The following is a 21512-nucleotide window of genomic DNA, read 5'->3' as shown; positions in this document are numbered from 1 at the left end:
ATATTAGAATTATTAACATGCTGTGTTCTATGTTCTATATTAGAATTATTAACATGCTCTGTTCTATATTAGAATGATTAACATGCTGTGTTGTATATTAGAATGATTAACATGCTGTGTTCTATATTAGAATGATTAACATGCTGTGTTCTATGTTCTATATTAGAATTATTAACATGCTCTGTTCTATATTAGAATGATTAACATGCTGTGTTCTATATTAGAATGATTAACATGCTGTGTTCTATATTAGAATGATTAACATGCTGTGTTCTATATTAGAATGATTAACATGCCATGTTCTATATTAGAATGATTAACATGCTGTGTTCTATATTAGAATGATTAACATGCTGTGTTCTATATTAGAATGATTAACATGCTCTGTTCTATATTAGAATGATTAACATGCTGTGTTTTATATTAGAATGATTAACATGCTGTGTTCCATGTTCTACATTATAATGACTGACATGCTGTGTTCTATGTTCTATATTAGAATTATTAACATGCTCTGTTCTATATTAGAATGATTAACATGCTGTGTTCTATATTAGAATGATTAACATGCTGTGTTCTATATTATAATGATTAACATGCTGTGTTCCATGTTCTATATTATAATGATTAACATGCTGTGTTCTATGTTCTGTAGATGATCGACATGCTGTGTTCTATATTAGAATGACTGACATGCTGTGTTCTATGTTCTATATTATAATGACTGACATGCTGTGTTCTATGTTCTATATTATAATGACTGACATGCTGTGTTCTATGTTCTATATTAGAATGACTGACATGCTGTGTTCTATGTTCTATATTATAATGATTAACATGCTGTGTTCTATGTTCTATATTAGAATGATTAACATGCTGTGTTCTATATTAGAATGATTAACATGCTGTGTTCTATATTAGAATGATTAACATGCTGTGTTCTATATTAGAATGATTAACATGCTGTGTTCTATATTATAATGACTGACATGCTGTGTTCTATGTTCTATATTATAATGACTGACATGCTGTGTTCTATGTTCTATATTATAATGACTGACATGCTGTGTTCTATGTTCTATATTAGAATGACTGACATGCTGTGTTCTATGTTCTATATTATAATGATTAACATGCTGTGTTCTATGTTCTATATTAGAATGATTAACATGCTGTGTTCTATATTAGAATGATTAACATGCTGTGTTCTATATTAGAATGATTAACATGCTGTGTTCTATATTAGAATGATTAACATGCTGTGTTCTATATTAGAATGATTAACATGCTGTGTTCTATATTAGAATGATTAACATGCTGTGTTCTATATTAGAATGATTAACATGCTGTGTTCTATATTAGAATGATTAACATGCTGTGTTCTATATTAGAATGATTAACATGCTGTGTTCTATATTAGAATGATTAACATGCTGTGTTCTATATTAGAATGATTAACATGCTGTGTTCTATATTAGAATGATTAACATGCTGTGTTCTATATTAGAATGATTAACATGCTGTGTTCTATATTAGAATGATTAACATGCTGTGTTCCATGTTCTATATTATAATAACTGACATGCTGTGTTCTATGTTCTATATTAGAATGATTAACATGCTGTGTTCTATATTAGAATGATTAACATGCTGTGTTCTATATTAGAATGATTAACATGCTGTGTTCTATGTTCTGTAGATGATAGACATGCTGTGTTCTATATTAGAATGATTAACATGCTGTGTTCTATGTTCTATATTAGAATTACTGACATTCTATGTTCTATATTAGAATGATTAACATGATGTGTTCTATGTTCTATATTAGAATTACTGACATGCTGTGTTCTATGTTGTATATTAGAATGATTAACATGCTGTGTTCTATATTAGAATGATTAACATGCTGTGTTCTATATTAGAATGATTAACATGCTGTGTTCTATATTAGAATGATTAACATGCTGTGTTCTATATTAGAATGATTAACATGCTGTGTTCTATATGAGAATGATTAACATGCTGTGTTCTATATTAGAATGATTAACATGCTGTGTTCTATATTAGAATGATTAACATGCTGTGTTCTATATGAGAATGATTAACATGCTGTGTTCTATATTAGAATGATTAACATGCTGTGTTCTATATTAGAATGATTAACATGCTGTGTTCTATATTAGAATAATTAACATGCTGTGTTCCATGTTCTATATTATAATGACTGACATGCTGTGTTCTATGTTCTATATTAGAATTATTAACATGCTCTGTTCTATATTAGAATGATTAACATGCTGTGTTCTATATTAGAATGATTAACATGCTGTGTTCTATATTAGAATGATTAACATGCTGTGTTCCATGTTCTATATTATAATGATTAACATGCTGTGTTCTATGTTCTGTAGATGATCGACATGCTGTGTTCTATATTAGAATGACTGACATGCTGTGTTCTATGTTCTATATTATAATGACTGACATGCTGTGTTCTATGTTCTATATTATAATGACTGACATGCTGTGTTCTATGTTCTATATTAGAATGACTGACATGCTGTTTTCTATGTTCTATATTATAATGATTAACATGCTGTGTTCTATGTTCTATATTAGAATGATTAACATGCTGTGTTCTATATTAGAATGATTAACATGCTGTGTTCTATATTAGAATGATTAACATGCTGTGTTCTATATTAGAATGATTAACATGCTGTGTTCTATATTATAATGACTGACATGCTGTGTTCTATGTTCTATATTAGAATGACTGACATGCTGTGTTCTATGTTCTATATTATAATGACTGACATGCTGTGTTCTATGTTCTATATTATAATGACTGACATGCTATGTTCTATGTTCTATATTAGAATGACTGACATGCTGTGTTCTATGTTCTATATTAGAATGATTAACATGCTGTGTTCTATATTAGAATGATTAACATGCTGTGTTCTATATTAGAATGATTAACATGCTGTGTTCTATATTAGAATGATTAACATGCTGTGTTCTATATTAGAATGATTAACATGCTGTGTTCTATATTAGAATGATTAACATGCTGTGTTCTATATTAGAATGATTAACATGCTGTGTTCTATATTAGAATGATTAACATGCTGTGTTCTATATTAGAATGATTAACATGCTGTGTTCTATATTAGAATGATTAACATGCTGTGTTCTATATTAGAATGATTAACATGCTGTGTTCTATATTAGAATGATTAACATGCTGTGTTCTATATTAGAATGATTAACATGCTGTGTTCTATATTAGAATGATTAACATGCTGTGTTCTATATTAGAATGATTAACATGCTGTGTTGTATATTAGAATGATTAACATGCTGTGTTCCATGTTCTATATTATAATAACTGACATGCTGTGTTCTATGTTCTATATTAGAATGATTAACATGCTGTGTTCTATATTAGAATGATTAACATGCTGTGTTCTATATTAGAATGATTAACATGCTGTGTTCTATGTTCTGTAGATGATAGACATGCTGTGTTCTATATTAGAATGATTAACATGCTGTGTTCTATGTTCTATATTAGAATTACTGACATTCTATGTTCTATATGAGAATGATTAACATGCTGTGTTCTATATTAGAATGATTAACATGCTGTGTTCTATATTAGAATGATTAACATGCTGTGTTCTATATGAGAATGATTAACATGCTGTGTTCTATGTTCTATATTAGAATTACTGACATGCTGTGTTCTATGTTGTATATTAGAATGATTAACATGCTGTGTTCTATATTAGAATGATTAACATGCTGTGTTCTATATTAGAATGATTAACATGCTGTGTTCTATATTAGAATGATTAACATGCTGTGTTCTATATTAGAATGATTAACATGCTGTGTTCTATATGAGAATGATTAACATGCTGTGTTCTATATTAGAATGATTAACATGCTGTGTTCTATATTAGAATGATTAACATGCTGTGTTCTATATGAGAATGATTAACATGCTGTGTTCTATGTTCTATATTAGAATTACTGACATGCTGTGTTCTATGTTGTATATTAGAATGATTAACATGCTGTGTTCTATATTAGAATGATTAACATGCTGTGTTCTATATTAGAATGATTAACATGCTGTGTTCTATATTAGAATGATTAACATGCTGTGTTCTATATTAGAATGATTAACATGCTGTGTTCTATATGAGAATGATTAACATGCTGTGTTCTATATTAGAATGATTAACATGCTGTGTTCTATATTAGAATGATTAACATGCTGTGTTCTATATGAGAATGATTAACATGCTGTGTTCTATATTAGTATGATTAACATGCTGTGTTCTATATGAGAATGATTAACATGCTGTGTTCTATATTAGAATGATTAACATGCTGTGTTCTATATTAGATTGATTAACATGCTGTGTTCCATGTTCTATATTAGAATGATTAACATGCTGTGTTCTATATTAGAATGATTAACATGCTGTGTTCTATATGAGAATGATTAACATGCTGTGTTCTATATTAGAATGATTAACATGCTGTGTTCTATATTAGAATGATTAACATGCTGTGTTCTATATTAGAATGATTAACATGCTGTGTTCTATATTAGAATGATTAACATGCTGTGTTCTATATTAGAATGATTAACATGCTGTGTTCTATATTAGAATGATTAACATGCTGTGTTCTTTATTAGAATGATTAACATGCTGTATTCTATATTAGAATGATTAACATGCTGTGTTCTATATTAGAATGATTAACATGCTGTGTTCTATGTTCTGTAGATGATCGACATGCTGTGTTCTATATTAGAATGATTAACATGCTGTGTTCTATGTTCTATATTAGAATTATTAACATGCTCTGTTCTATATTAGAATGATTAACATGCTGTGTTCTATATTCTATATTAGAATTATTAACATGCTCTGTTCTATATTAGAATGATTAACATGCTGTGTTCTATGTCCTGTAGATGATCGACATGCTGTGTTCTATATTAGAATTATTAACATGCTCTGTTCTATATTAGAATGATTAACATGCTGTGTTCTGTGTTCTGTAGATGATCGACATGCTGTGTTCTATGTTCTGTAGATGATCGACATGCTGTGTTCTATATTAGAATGACTGACATGCTGTGTTCTATGTTCTATATTAGAATGACTGACATGCTGTGTTCTATGTTCTATATTAGAATGACTGACATGCTGTGTTCTATGTTCTATCTTAGAATGACTGACATGCTGTGTTCTATGTTCTGTAGATGATCGACATGCTGTGTTCTATATTAGAATGACTGACATGCTGTGTTCTATGTTCTATATTAGAGTGACTGACATGCTGTGTTCTATGTTCTATATTAGAATGACTGACATGCTGTGTTCTATGTTCTATATTAGAATGACTGACATGCTGTGTTCTATATTAGAATGACTGACATGCTGTGTTCTATGTTCTATATTAGAATGACTGACATGCTGTGTTCTATGTTCTATATTAGAATGATTAACATGCTGTGTTCTATGTTCTATATTAGAATGACTGACATGCTGTGTTCTATGTTCTATATTAGAATGATTAACATGCTGTGTTCTATGTTCTATATTAGAATGACTGACATGTTGTGTTCTATGTTCTGTAGATGATCGACATGCTGTGTTCTATGTTCTATATTTGAATGACTGACATGCTGTGTTCTATGTTCTGTAGATGATCGACATGCTGTGTTCTATGTTCTATATTAGAATGACTGACATGCTGTGTTCTATGTTCTGTAGATGATCGACATGCTGTACTTCGTGATAATCATGTTGGTGGTGTTGATGAGTTTCGGGGTGTCGCGGCAGGCCATCTTGCACCCTGATGAGGAGCCAACATGGCGTTTGGCCAGGAACATCTTCTACATGCCCTACTGGATGATCTACGGAGAGGTGTTTGCTGACTCCATCGACCGTAAGACCCAGATTTATAGTAAGATTCTGTTTCCTGTTTCACGGGCGGATGATCAGTCCTGTTTGTCCATGTTTTGATCTGTCCTATATTTATCCATAATGTGTCTTTGACTTCACCTGGTCTCCCAGCAGCAAAGGACAGTCTTTGACTTCACGTGCACCTGGTCTTGACCATGACAGAAGTATGATGTTCTCTTTGTATTCATGCCTTTTCTTTTCATTTCTGGAACTGCTTCAAGTCTATGCAATGGAAATCAACCGTGAGTATTCTTCAATACCTTTTATATTTTCAAAGTGGCAATGTGGAGAGTGTTATTTTGAATACTAAAGCAGTCTTGTTCCTCTTCCGCTAACCCCCCAGCGCCGTGTGGTGAGAACCTGTATGATGAGGATGGTAAGAAGCTGCCTCCGTGTATCCCTGGAGCCTGGCTGACCCCGGCCATCATGGCCTGTTATCTACTGGTGGCCAACATCCTGCTGGTCAACCTGTTGATTGCTGTCTTCAAGTAAGTTTTTTTTACATTGTCATGTTGACAACTAGTCTCTTGTGACAGAGCTAGCTAGCTGGCGCAGGCAATATTTGAATCTGGGTTCCCGAGATTAGTACAACAGTTGGACACCTATTAGTACTTACTGTGTCTGGCCTCAGGGATGTAGCCTTGTTTCTTCCATGAAAGCAACAGCAGAAACTCACGCTCTACAGATAACTTTGTCTTTAGGAAACTCTCAGGAGATGGCCACAACTACACCACACCTACACACCTTACAGATAACTTTGTCTTTAGAAAACTCTCATGATATTGCCACATCTACACCTATCTTTGTTTGGAGGAGGTTAGTTGGTTAGCTAGTCAACCCAGTCAAAACTCTTCTCTGTCCTGGCACCCAAATGGTGGAACCTGCTTCCCTTGGTGCTAGAACAGCAGAGTCCCTAGTCTGGCTGACACCAGTCTTTCTGACTTGAGAGTCTGAAAAGGCTGCTTTGATGTGTTGGCACGAAGCATCGATAATGAAGGGGCTGTGGCCTCAGACTTCAAGGCTACACCCTACGCTGGTTGGATAGCCCCATTTTGAATTGAACGAATCATGATCTATTATTTTACATAGGACCGCACCAGCCCTTCTGCTTCCAGCCAGCCCTTCCGGGATAAGCAAACACACAGTAGCTTGCTAGCTAAAGCAAACCTTCTAAGTTTGGACATCGTTTGTTGCTAAGACCATGAATAGGGCGCATAAATCATCATTTTCAAAACGTTATAAAAAGCTGTCTACACTAAAACGAGTGACATCAGACAACTGCAACCTGTTAAACATTACCGTCCTTTGACTAGCAAGTAGGAACTAATGTTAGCTAGCATAGCTAATGTTAGCTAGCATTGTTAAGCCCATAGAAAGCCAGCCAGCTAATAACTTTAGCTTGCTTGGTAACAACATGAAATTGGCTAGCTAATAAAATGTATGTTTTAGTTATAAATGAACTAATTATAGATTGAACATTTCCTTACTGCACTGAAGTTACACATTTTCATTCTTGGATGTCCTCTGTTTAAATAGTAGGGCAATGATGTGAATTACCCATGCATTCTAGCTAGCTACTACTGTACTACCAATGTTCACTTCTGGCAAGTTTCCCACTGCCCCCTAATTTTGACAATGCATGAACAAATAAAATCAAAGCAAAATATTTTTTTATTTGTCATATGCGCCGAATATAATAGGTGTAGACCTTGCCTTACTGACAAGCCCACAATTAAGTATATTACAGACTGGGTCAGGGAAAGGTTGAAAATGTCAGTAAAGACGCTTGCCAGCTGGTCAACGCATGCTCTGAGTATGTGTCCTGGTAATGCTTCTGGTACTTTGGCCTTGTGAATGTTAGTTAAATAAAGGTACGAATTAAAATAAAATATAAAGTCAATAAATGTTCACCTGTTTAAAGGTCTTACTCACATCGGCTACAAAGAGCGTGATCACACAGTCATCCGGAATAGCTGGTGCTCTCACTTATGGTTCAGTGTTACTTCACTGTTTCCTTAAAGCGTGTATAGAAGGTATTTAGCTTGTTTGGTAAACTCATGTCACAGTGCAGCCTGTGGCTGGGATTCCCCTTGTAATACGTGATAGTTTGCAAGCCCACCACATCCGCAAGCGTCTGAGCCGGTGTAGTAGGATTCGATCTTGTATTGACGCTCTGATACTTTGGTTTTTGTTTCTTCCATATTGAGCGAGTCACTGGTACTTCCTGCTTTAGTTTTTGCTTGTAAGCAGGAATCAGGAGGATGGAGTTATGGTCAGATTTGCCAAATGGAGGGCGAAGGAGAGCTTTGTACGCGTCTCTGTTCTGCGTCTCTGTGTGTGGAGTAAAAGAGATCTAGAGGTTTTGCAACTCTTGTTGCACAGAGTTTGAAGGGAGTGGGGGGGTGGGGGAATCCTTTACACAGACACAGATACAACAATGCGGCCGGCGTCTCAGCAGCCCTCTTCTCATGTGAGTTCTGTGGCTCTGGCCTCGCAATCAGCTTCGAGACATGGCAGAGGCCGGATCATTCTGGCAATTGTGATAGGGAATTCGATGGTGAGGCATATACAGTGGGCTCCAAAATTACTGGCGTAAATAATGCTTAAACAAATATAAAGAATATAATTATAGAGATAAACTCAAAATACCAACATGTGAGAAATACGATACTTTATTAATGTTTCAATGGAACCAACCAAAATACTTTATTGATTTAATTATGTTCTATGTTCTATATTAGAATGACTGACATGCTGTGTTCTATGTTCTATATTAGAATGACTAACATGCTGTGTTCTATATTCTGTAGATGATCGACATGCTGTGTTCTATATTAGAATGATTAACATGCTGTGTTGTATGTTCTGTAGATGATCGATAATTGATAATTGATAATTACATTGATAATTAAAAATCAATATCCTCCAAATCAAGGTTTCACAATTAATGGCACCCTTAAAGATTATTGTAAATAACATCTACCAAAATTAAACCACAAATTAAATTCCACTTATTTAAGTTTATCTAAGTCTTAAGGAACTATATTGAGCCATTACATCACTTGTTTCACTAGGGAATAAAAATGAGGTAACACACATGCAATATCCCACTGTCATCCAACACCATTAAGAAAACAAAAGAACTGGCAGTTCAAAAGAGACAGATGGTCGTAGACCTTCATAAATCTGGTAATGGCTACAAGAAGATCCACAAACGATTGAACATACCACTGAGCACTGTCAGGGCAATTATTTAAAAATGCAAAAGATATGGAACAGTTGAAAACCTCATGGGTAGAGGACGCAAATTAATTTTGCCCCCCAGGATAGGGAGAAGGATGGTGAGAGAAGCAACAAAATACCCAAGAATCGCTGTGAAAGAATTGCAGGCCTTGGTGGCGTCTTGGGGTCACCAGGTTTCAAAAAGCACCATCAGACGCCACCTCCACAACCACAGGCTCTTTGGAAGGGTTGCCAGAAGAAATCCCTTTCTGACCACAAGACACAGACGCAAACGCTTGGAGTTTGCCAAACGTCATTTAAATTGCCGAGGAGACAGCACAATGACTCTGAGCTGCCGAGGAGACAGCACAATGACTGCACAATGACCCTGAGCTGCCATGGAGACAGCACAATGACCGTGAGCAGCCATGGAGACAGCACAATGACCGTGAGCTGCCATGGAGACAGCACAATGACCGTGAGCTGCCATGGAGACAGCACAATGACCGTGAGCTGCCATGGAGACAGCACAATGACAGTGAGCTGCCATGGAGACAGCACAATGACCCTGAGCTGCTGAGGAGACCGCACAATGACCCTGAGCTGCCGAGGGGACAGCACAATGACCCTGAGCTGTCAACGATGACAACGTGGGGTACGCACTAAACGTCTCCACTGAGGACAAATGGAAGTAATTCAAATGTTTTAGCCGATCGGCATCTCTAGCCGTGCCCTTAGAGCATGTACAGACCAGCTGGTTGTTGTGTTCTCTGACATTTTCAATTCCTCCCTAGCTCAGGCCACTATACCCACCTGCTTCAAGATGTCCGCTATCATCCCTGTGCCCAAGAAATGGAAGTAACTGAACTGAATGACAACCGACCAGTAGCGCTCACTTCCATTATCATGAAGTACCACAAGGGTGCGTCCTCAGTCCCCTCCTGTATTCCCTGTATACCCATGACTGCTTGGCCTCATACAGTTCCAACCCCATCATTAAGTTCGCTGACGACACATTAGTAGTAGGCCTGATCACAACGACGATGAGACAGCCTACAGGGAGGAGGAGGTCAGAGACCTGGCAGTGTGGAGCCAGGACAACAACCTCTCCCTCAACATCAGTAAGACAAAGTAACTGATTGTGAACTACAGGAAACGGATGGCAGAACACGACCTCATTCACATCCAAGGGGCTGTAGTAGAGAGGGTTGAGAGCTTCAAGTTCCTCGGTGTCCACATCGCTAAAGACCTATCATGGTCCAAACACACCAACACAGTTGTAAAGAGGGCACGACAATGCCTCTTCCACCTCAAGAGGCTGAAAAGATTTGGCATGCGCCCTCAGGTCCTCAAAATTTGAGGACCGGTGAGTCCAATGAAGCACTGATGCGCGTAATGATGGTGACAGGTGTACGTAATGATGGGCAGCCTGGCACCCTCGAGCACCAGAGAGGGGGAGCGGGGGCAGGTGTGACAGTAACCTTCTCTCTAGGGGCACCACCCGCCGTCCCACCTGGGCAAGTCTGACGGGCCGGCCGAGGCATAGGAGCCGGACGAGATGGCGGAGGCATGGAAGCCCGATGAGTCGGCTGAGGCGTGGGAGCCCGACGAGCTGGCTGCGGCATGACGTGGGGTGGGAGCCCGACAAGCCGGGCTGAGGCATGACGTGGGGTGGGAGCCTGTCGAGCCAACCGAGGCAAGGAAACCTCTTGAGCCAGCTAAGGCGTGGAAGCCTGGCTCAGCTAAGGCACCCCCGGTTCCTTCGGCAGCGGCACCCGGACCCGACGTCACCAGCTAAAACAAAAAACAAAACTCCCTGATGCTGGACAGGGTAAACAAAACTACCTTAATGCTGACACAGGGATCAAACTGATGAACTTAATCCCATTGAGAACTTGTGGTCAATCCTCAAGAGGCAGGTGGACAAACAAAAACCCACAAATTCTGACAAATTCCAAGCATTGATTATGCAATAATGGGCATACATCAGTCAGGATGTGGCCCAGAAGTTAATTGACAGCATGCCAGGGCGGATTGCAGAGGCCTTGAAATAGAAGGGTCAACACTGAAAATATCTTTGCATCAACTTCATGTAATTGTCAATAAAAGCCTTTGACACTTATGAAATGCTTGTAATTATACTTCAGTATTCCATAGTAAAATCTGACAAAAATATCTAAAGACACTGAAGCAGCAAACTTTGTGGAAATTAATATTTGTGTCATTCTCAAAACCTTTGGCCACGACTGTACATACGCTCACACACACAAACACGCATATTGATGCCACACACACACACACATATTGATGCCACACACACTCACACACATGTTGCTTTGCTTATTGTTTGTCCTTATTGACTAGTCTTTTATAGCCAACATACTGTATTACCTCAATTACCTCCTACCTCTGCAGATTGATTTAGTACTGGTACTCCTTGTATATAGCCATGTTATTACCTGGTACTCCCTGTATATAACCATGTTATTACCTGGTACTCCTTGTGTATAGCCATGTTATTACCTGGTACTCCCTGTATATAACCATGTTATTACCTGGTACTCCTTGTGTATAGCCATGTTATTACCTGGTACTTACTGTATATAACCATGTTATTACCTGGTACTCCTTGTGTATAGCCATGTTATTACCTGGTACTTCCTGTATATAACCATGTTATTACCTGGTACTCCTTGTGTATAGCCATGTTATTACCTGGTACTTCCTGTATATAACCATGTTATTACCTGGTACTCCTTATATATAGCCATGTTATTACCTGGTACTCCTTGTATATAGCCATGTTATTACCTGGTTATCCTCGTATATAGCCATGTTACTACCTGGTATTCCTCGTATATAGCCATGTTATTACCTGGTACTTCCTATGTATATAGCCATGTTATTACCTGGGTCTCTTTGTATATAGCCATGTTATTACCTGGTACTCCCTGTATATAACCATGTTATTACCTGGTACTCCTTGTGTATAGCCATGTTATTACCTGGTACTCCCTGTATATAACCATGTTATTACCTGGTACTCCTTGTGTATAGCCATGTTATTACCTGGTACTTCCTGTATATAACCATGTTATTACCTGGTACTCCTTGTGTATAGCCATGTTATTACCTGGTACTTCCTCTGTATAGCCATGCTATTACCTGGTACTTCCTCTGTATAGCCATGTTATTACCTGGTTCTCCTTGTTTATAGCCATGTTATTACCTGGTACTCACTGTATATAACCATGGTATTACCTGGTACTCCTTGTGTATAGCCATGTTAATTTTTTAAAATAATGTCTTCCCCAACCAGCTCTCTGGACTTCCGAATACAAAGTTGCATGCACCCTCCCATATAGCGTTTTTGTCTTCCTCCACAACCACCGCTCTGAGACCCAGAGCTATTGCCTCACGGATTTGGTCCTCTGTCCTTTGCAGCCTTTAGCGGGGACACCACTGTGGCTGTTTGCTTAGCTTCTTGAAGACTAGAACTAGCTAGCTTATAGTTATACATCCTCCCCTCACACAAAGGCGTGAAATGCTTCAAGTTGCTCCTGTTTTAATTCAATCCCTAAATTGGTCATTACAATGTGGCAGTGTTGTCTCTATCTCCTTTTCAGAAAGGTACATCAAAGTTTTTCTTCCCACAGTTTTAGTTAGCTAGACTAGCTAGCCTATCTTTAGCTTGGCTTGTTAACCTCTCTAGTGGGGGCATAGCAAATTGACGAGGAGGCGTGCGGGGGCGTTGAGCATGCAAATAGCGTGCATATGAGAACCAGTCAAAAAGTTGCTAAAAGTTTGAGCTAACTTCCTCTTTTACAAGCCTGAGTTAGCAGACCAGTGAGTCACAGCTCACTGTTTAGTCACATGGGTCGCGCATCTCTGGCCATCGTCAAAAACCTCTTAAAATAGTATCTAAAATAAGACATCTGTCTTATTCCCCCCCACCTTGCAAGGTTAGGTAGAGTTAGGGTCAGAGTTAGTGTAAGTCAGGGTTAGTTAGGGTCAGGGTTACGTTTAGTTAGGGTCAGGGTTAGTTAGGGCCAGGGTTAGTTAGGGCCAGGGTTAAGTTTAGTTAGGGTCAGGGTTAGTTAGGGTCAGGGTTAGTTAGTGCCAGGGTTAGTTAGCGCCAGGGTTAGTGTTAGTTATGGTCAGGGTTAGGATTAGTTAGAGTCAGGGTTAGTTAGGGTCAGGGTTAGGATTACTTAGGGTCAGGGTTAGTTAGGGTCAGGGTTAGTAAGGGTCAGGGTTAGGGTTAGTTAGGGCCAGGGTTAGTTAGGGTCAGGGTTAGATAGGGTCAGGGTTAGTTAGGGTCAGGGTTAGTTAGGGTCAGGGTTAGTTAGCGCCAGGGTTAGGATTAGTTAGGGTCAGGGTTAGTTAGGGCCAGGGTTAGTTAGGGTCAGGGTAGTTAGGGCAAGGGTTAAGTTTAGTTAGGGTCAGGGTTAGTTAGCGCCAGGGTTAGGGTTAGTTAGGGCCAGGGTTAGTTAGGGTCAGGGTTAGATAGGGTCAGGGTTAGTTAGGGTCAGGGTTAGTTAGGGTCAGGGTTAGTTAGCGCCAGGGTTAGGATTAGTTAGGGTTAAGTTTAGTTAGGGTCAGGGTTAGTTAGCACCAGGGTTAGTTAGGGTCAGGGTTAGGATTAGTTAGGGCCAGGATTAGTTAGGGTCAGGGTTAGGATTAGTTAGGGCCAGGGTTAGTTAGGGCCAGGGTTAGTTAGTGTCAGGGTTAAGTTTAGTTAGGGTCAGGGTTCGTTAGGGCCAGGGTTAGTTAGGGCCAGGGTTAAGTTTAGTTAGGGTCAGGGTTAGTTAGCACCAGGGTTAGTTAGGGTCAGGGTTAGGATTAGTTAGGGCCAGGATTAGTTAGGGTCAGGGTTAGTTAGGGTCAGGGTTAGGATTAGTTAGGGTCAGGGTTAGTTAGGGTCAGGGTTAGTTAGCGCCAGGGTTAGTGTTAGTTAGGGTCAGGGTTAGGATTAGTTATGGTCAGGGTTAGTTAGGGTCAGGGTTAGTTAGGGTCAGGGTTAGTTAGGGCCAGGGTTAGTAAGGGCCAGGGTTAAGATTAGTTAGGGTCAGGGTTAGCTATAACTCTCTACCTCCTCTCCCACAGCAACACTTTTATGGAGGTGAAGGCCATCTCCAACCAGATCTGGAAGTTCCAGAGATATCAGCTGATTATGATCTTCCATGACCGTCCGATCCTACCTCCGCCCCTCATCGTGTTCAGTCACCTCTACCTCCTGTTCAGAAGCTTTCGCTGCACCAAGAAGAATGATGGAGATCTGAACGAGAAGGACAGAGGACTCAGTGAGTGTCTTTTTCATTAAAGTAACTCATAGTCAGGGATGTTTACTAAAAGCATAGTTCCACCAACGGTCAATTAGTGATGTAGATTTTTTCAGTCAAGTGGATTAATATTCTGAGTACGGCGCTCAGACGAAAATCTGTTGGAGTCAACATAAGTCAGAAATAGCATTATAAATATTCACTTACCTTTGATGATCTTCATCAGAATGCACTCCCAGGAATACCAGTTCCACAATAAATGTTTGATTTGTTCCATAAAGTCCATAATTTATGTCCAAATTACTCCTTTTGGTTCGCGCGTTCAGTACACAATCTAAACTCACGACGAAAAGTAATATTACAGTCCGTAGAAACATGTCAAACGAAGTATATAATCAATCTTTAGGATGTTTTTAACATAAATCTTCAATAATGTTCCAACCGGAGAATTCCTTTGTCTTCAGAAAAGCAATGGAACAGAGCTCGCTCTCACGTGAACGAGCTACTGGCATTCTGCCAGAGCCCTGACTCATTCCCCTCTCATTCGGCCCCACCTCACAGTAGAAGCATCAAACAAGGTTCTAAAGACTGTTGACATCTAGTGTGGAAGTCTTAGGAAGTGCAAAATGACCCCATAGACACTGTGTATTCGATAGGCCAAGAGTTGAATACCTACAAACCTCAGATTTCCCACTTCCTGGTTGGATTTATCTAAGGTTTTTGCCTGCCATATGAGTTATGTTATACTCACAGACATCATTCAAACAGTTTTAGAAACTTCAGAGTGTTTTCTATCCAAATCTACTAATAATATGCATATATTAGCAACTGGGACTGAGTAGCAGGCAGTTTACTCTGGGCACGCTTTTCATCCAAACATGAAACTGCTGCCCCCTATCCATAACAAGTTAACCCATGTGCATGTCCAGTAGCCTTTATGGCTCAGACCAGTCACATCTTGTTGGTCTACCTTGCTTCATCCACATGGATTCTGCTTACGTTCTGTTTCTTACATGTCTAATGGTTAATGCGATGTTGACCCAGCTTTGTACACTCACATGGCCTCAGCCTTCATTCTGCTTACACATGTCTAATATTTAAACTTATATCGATTCCTCTTTCTACTTCAAAGAGAACAGTATATGTACTGAAAAATCACCAGATGACTGGACATTCTCTAACACCAGTTGGTCAACGCATGCTCAGAGTACACGTCCTGGTAATCCATCTGGCCCTGCGGCCTTGTGAAGGTTGACCTGTTGAAAGGTCTTACTCACATCGGCTATGGAGAGCATGATCACACAGTCGTCTTGAACATCTGATGGTCTCATGCATGCGTCAGTGTTGCTTGCCTCGAAGCGAGCATAGAAGTAATTTAGCTTATCTGGTAGGCTCGTTTCACTGGGCAGCTTGCGACTGTGCTTCCCTTTGTAGTCTGTAATAGTTTGCAAGCCCTGCCACATTTGACGAGCGTCAGAGCCGGTGTACTACGATTCATTCTTAGCCCTGTATTAACGCTTTGCCCATTTGATGGTTGTCAGAGGGCATAGCGGGATTTCTTATAAGCATCTGGGTTAGAGTCCCACTCCTTGAAAGCAGCAGCTCTGCCCTTAAGCTCAGTAAGGATATTGTCTGTTATCCATGGCTTGCGGTATGTACGTACAGTCACTGTGGGGACAATGTCATTGATGCATTGATGAAACCAGTGAGTGATGTGTACTCAATGCCATCGAAAGAATCCTGGAACATATTCCAGTCTGTGCTAGCAGTACAGTCCTGTAGCTTAGCATCTGCGTCATCTGACGACTTCTTCATTGGTGCTTCCTGCATTAGATTCTGGTTGCACATTTAACATGTTGATAGAAGTTACGTAAAAGGTCAAACGTATTAAAGTTTCCCTACATTAATGTCCCCGGCCACTAGGAGCGCCGCCTAAGGATGAGCATTTTCCTGTTTGCTTATGTCCTTACACAGCTCATTGAGTGCGGTTTTAGTGCCAGCATCGGTTTGTGGTGGTAGACAGACAGCTACGAAAAATATAGATGAAAACTCTTGCTAAATAATGTGGTCTACAGCTTATCATGAGATACTCTACCTCAGGTGAGTAAAAACTTGAGACTTCCTTAATATTAGATTTTGTGCACCAGCTGTTGTTTAAAAATATACACAGACGCCACCCTGTTCTATCTTGCCGATGGACCGACAACTCAGCCAGCTGTATGTTATTCATGTCGTCGTTCAGCCACGACTCTGTCCAACATATTACAGTTTTTAATGTCCCGTTGGTAGGTAGGATATTCGTGATCGTAGCTCGTCTATTTTGTTATCCAATGATTGAGGCAGATTACCCACTCGCCATGGGAACTCGCCATGGCAACCACTCGCCATGGCAACCTACGTCCCCGATTTCTCCATCTCATTCTCCTGCCAATGACTGGAATGTGGGCTTTATCAGGTATCTGAAATAAATATTTTGTGTTCGACTCGTTAAAGAAAAATCTTTGTCCAGTACGAGGTGAGTAATCACCGTCCTAATATCTAGAAGCTCTTTTCGGTCATAAGCGACGGTGGCAGAAACATTATGTACAAAATACATTACAAATAACGCGAAAAAACACACAATAGCACAATTTGTTAGGAGACCGTAAAATGTCAGTCATCTCCTCTGGCGCCAAAACGACTATCATTATCCTTTCCACCATTATCAACCCTAGAACTACAATTCAATGCTGTGTGATTGCTTGTTGCAATAAAAGAGTGACTTGAGAATGTCTCGTGACCGGGGACACATGTCGATTGTCTCTAGTGTAAACTTCTCAGAGTTTTCCAACAATTTCTGGTCTTGGATCAGGTCGGTCCTGACTAGATTTACGCAAGCAGTTGAAGCCCTCGACCAACTCAACTGTGAATAGCTCCAAGCACTGTTCAATCCCCAATCCTCAGAAGACTCACAGTCCGAGTCATAGGCCTCAGGCGACCATCCAGATCTCCTGGAGATGCTGAGCAAGATGGAGAACTGCCTGCAGCTGACCATGGCCCAGGAACCAGGGCAGAAAGCCCTCCCCAAGGTCGAGGAGCAACCTGCCCGGAGTCTCTGCCTAGATACTGGTACCAGCAACCCTTTCAGACCATGTGGACCTCTACTCCCACGCCTGGACAAGGTCTGCTCCCAGTCTGCCCCCCACCACATCAGTGAGACCTACCTAGGACAGTCACGACTCAGCTAAGGTGTGCCCTTCCAGAGGATGGGCACTCTGCCCCTCAGCACCTCCCCTGTCACCAATCTACTTGAAACCTGCTACTGGTTACTCAGCTCCAGTATACAAAGATGACAGTAGGGAGTTTGTTCACCACAAGATGGCCTTGATTACCATTTCATCCTCGTCTGGGATCAACCGGTTAAGTTCCACCCCTTACTTTACCTCCTCAAGCAGCTGAACGCCCATCTTATAGCCACACCTCCATAACCCGGCACCATACACCGCAGCCATATCACACCTCCATGACCCAGTGCCATACACTGAAGCCATGGCACACCTCCAGCTTCTGTTTCGTGAAGAAGTAGAAGGAGGGAGGTCTCCGCCCCTGTATCGATTACCAGACACTGAATAAGGCTACTGTTAAATTCAGTTATCCCCTGCTTCTCACACCCACTGTGATCAAACAGATGCACGGTGCTCAGTACTTTACCAAATTGGATTTACGAGGTGCCTACAACCTGGTGCCCATCAGAGAGGGGGGTGAATGGAAGAACGGGCACTACGAATGCAGGGTAATGCCCTACGGCCTGACAAATGCACCCTCTGTGTTTCAATCCTTCATTAACGAGGTGATTAGAGACATGTTGGGTCGCTATGTAGTGGTGTACATAGACGACATCTTGGTGTGCTCCACTACAAGCGAGCAACATGTCTCTCATGTTAGGTCCATTTTGGAAAGGCTGATAGGGAATCACCTGTACGCCAAGGCGGAGAACTGCCTTTTCTTTCAGCAGGCGTTCTCCTTCCTGGGCTATTGGATATCCACCGTGGGAGTGGAGATGGAAGTGCAGTACGGTCGTGGCCTGTACCATCCAACATCAAAGCGGTGCAGCGCTTCCTTGGTTTTGCCAAAAATTTCAGGCACTTCATTAGGGGTTTCAGCACAGTGGTGGCCCCTCTCACCTCCCTCCTGAAGGGAGGTCCTTGACAGCTGCGCTGGACTGGGGAGGGCAACAAAACCTATGCGCTCAAGGAACGTTTTACTAATGCACCTGTTCTGGCTCAACCTGACCCGTCTCTGCCCTTCATCGTGGAGGTGGACGCCTCCAAGTTTGGAGTAGGGGCTGTTCCCTCCCAACGCACTGCATCACCGCCTAAACTCCATCCATGCACCTTCTACTCACGGAAGCTGTCTCCCGCGGAGTGGAATTACGACGTGGGGGATTATGAGTTGTTGGCTGTCAAGAAGGCGCTGAAAGCATGGCGGCATAGGCTGGAGGGTGCTAAACACCCATTCCTTGTCTGGATAGACAACAGGAACTTGGAGTGCATTCGAGCAGCGAAGAGGCTGAACCCGCGTCAGGCCAGATGGGCCCTATTATTTACCAGGTTTGACTTTACCCTCTTCTACCGGCCCGGATCAAAGAATGTTAAAGCCGATGCGTTGTTCTGGGTGCAAGACACAGAGGATCAGAGGGAGAAATTGACACCCATTATTCCCCTTTCCCGCATCGTGGCTCCTGTTGTGTGGAATGTGGACAAGGACATCCATCGAGCCCTGCGACAGGAGCCCTCAACTGCACACCATCCTGAGGGGCGTATCTACGTGCCCTCTGACTCACCTGGGCACACACAGCACCTGTGTCGGGGCACCCGGGTATAACCCGTACTGTCGACTGTCTCTCCACCAAGTACTGGTGGCTCACCTGTTCTGACTCAACCTGACCCGTCTCTGCCCGGGACGTCTGGGTTTACGTTTCTTCCTGCTCCACCTGTGCACAGAGCAAGACACCTAGACACCTCCTCTATGGCAAACTCCACCCACTGCAGGTTCCACAATGAGCCTGGTCCCATCTCTCCGTGGACTATGTCACAGACCTTCCCCCTCTGAGGGGCACACCACCATCCTGGTTGTTGTGGACCAGTTTTCCAAAGCCTGTCGTTTGAATCCTCTACCTGGTCTCCCTATAGCTCTCTTCTCTCACGTATTCCGGCACTACAGGATCCCAGAGGACATCGTGTCTGACCGTGGTCCTCAGTTCACCTCCCGTGTCTGGAAGGCCTTAATGGAATAACTGTTGTTCACGGTCAGTCTCACCTCCGAGTACCGTCCCCAATCAAATGGGCAGGTGGAAAGGGTAAATCAGGATCTGGGTAGGTACCTTCGTAGTTACTGTCAGGACCGACTGGGGGAGTGAGTTGCTTTTCTGCCTTGGGCAGAATACGCGCAAAATTCCCTCCGTCACTCCTCCACTAACATCACACCCTTTCAGTGTGTTCTAGGCTATCAGCCGGCCCTGGCACCGGAGTCAGATCGAGGCTCCTGCGGTGGACGATATCAGGCCGATTGTCACCGCAGTGTGGCCCCGGTCTTTCACCCCGGTGACAGGGTCTGGCTTTCTACGAAGGACCTGCCCCTCCGCCTGCCCTGCCGGAAGCTGTGCCCGCGGTTTGTGGGGCCGTTCAAAGTCCTGAGGAAGGTCAATGAGGTGACGTACAGATTACAGCTCCCCGTCAATTACCGTATCTCACCCTCATTTCATGCATCTCTCCTCAGAGGACCTCCCCCTCCCTTGGATGTCAAGGGGGCCCCGGCTAAATCCGTCCGCAGCCTGTTGGACTCACGGTGTCGTGGGGGACCTTTGCAGTACCTGGTCGAATGGGAGGGGTACGGTCCCGAAGAGCGGTGCTGGGTTCCAGGGGGACGTCCTGGATCTTTCACACCAGCCTTAGCATTGGCTCCCCCTCCTGTCCAGCTCAGGCGTTCGGTGTTGCCAACATTCTAGCTGCTGCTGAACCTACTGCTGGCAAACGCCCTTCACTCATTAACCCCGGACTTGTCTCGTCATCATTACACACACCTGGTTCCAATCCCCACTCTATCGCTGTATATACAGTATACTCCCTCTGCCATTTGCCTTTGTCGGTCATTGCAAATGTTTCTTGTTTTCCTGAGAGGAATCTCTCCAACTATTTCCTGAGTACTTTATATTTAGCATTTTCGGTTCGCCCTCTGCGTTTTTGTTTATGAAGATATATTTTCAGCACAACTGCGTTTGGGTTTAGTCTCGCTTTGATCTATGGTACATAAACTCAGTAAATCTAAACGTGTGACTGCCTCCTGCCTAGTCCTCTCTACACCAGTGACAGTGCCGGATACGGATGAGTCTTTGACTGGTTATAATGTTTTTAGATCTGACAGAGTTGGCAGAGGTGGAGCTTTTTCCATATTTACAAAGAACAACTTAAATGTTTCTGTATCTCTCACTACTGTATCTCTCACTGTCCCTAAGCAATTTGAATGCCTTGTCATAAATGTGGGCCTTGGTAATAATGCCCAACTTACTCTAGTATGAATGTATCACCCTCCCTCAACATGTGCTCGTAGCTGATTGTCTGACTTGCTAACTATATTACATCTTAATTATAATTGGTTGATGCCAGCTTCCGAAGTATATCTGCATTGATCTAAATCTAAATCTAACGCAACTGAACCAACCTGTTAGTTAACCTGCGTGAGATTTAGCTCAGATATACGCCCCAACTTTAAACGCCCTGAAAATGTTACAGATACTATTTTCATCAACTCCCCTCATAAGTATACAGCCAATGAAATGTTTGCTAATAAGTTCAGTGACCAAATCAAATGATATAGGTCACATACACATGGTTAGCAGACGTTATTGCGAGTGTAGTGATATCCATGTGCTTCTAGTTCTGACAGGGCTGCAAAATCTAACAAGTAATCTAACAATTCCAGAACAACTACCTAATACACACAAAGTAAAGGAATGGAATAAGAATATATACATATA

At 41.5% G+C, this 21512-nt stretch overlaps 1 protein-coding gene across 1 annotated transcript in view; it reads left to right on the top strand.

The window, feature by feature from the left end:
- LOC139584100 (transient receptor potential cation channel subfamily M member 1-like) overlaps positions 1–21512 on the top strand; it is a 92933-nt gene that overhangs the window by 45266 nt on the left and 26155 nt on the right. Inside the window, exons 22-25 of the mRNA XM_071415609.1 lie at positions 5802–5994; positions 6215–6235; positions 6337–6481; positions 14322–14518. Of these exons, the coding sequence (XP_071271710.1) occupies positions 5802–5994; positions 6215–6235; positions 6337–6481; positions 14322–14518 (556 nt within the window). The remainder of the gene's footprint in view (positions 1–5801; positions 5995–6214; positions 6236–6336; positions 6482–14321; positions 14519–21512) is intronic.

The sequence above is a fragment of the Salvelinus alpinus genome, chromosome 9 (genome assembly GCF_045679555.1).
Source record: "Salvelinus alpinus chromosome 9, SLU_Salpinus.1, whole genome shotgun sequence".
Classification (NCBI taxonomy): Eukaryota; Metazoa; Chordata; class Actinopteri; order Salmoniformes; family Salmonidae; genus Salvelinus; species Salvelinus alpinus.
Note: the sequence above shows the minus strand (reverse complement) of the source record. Positions and strands in the feature narration are given on the sequence as shown.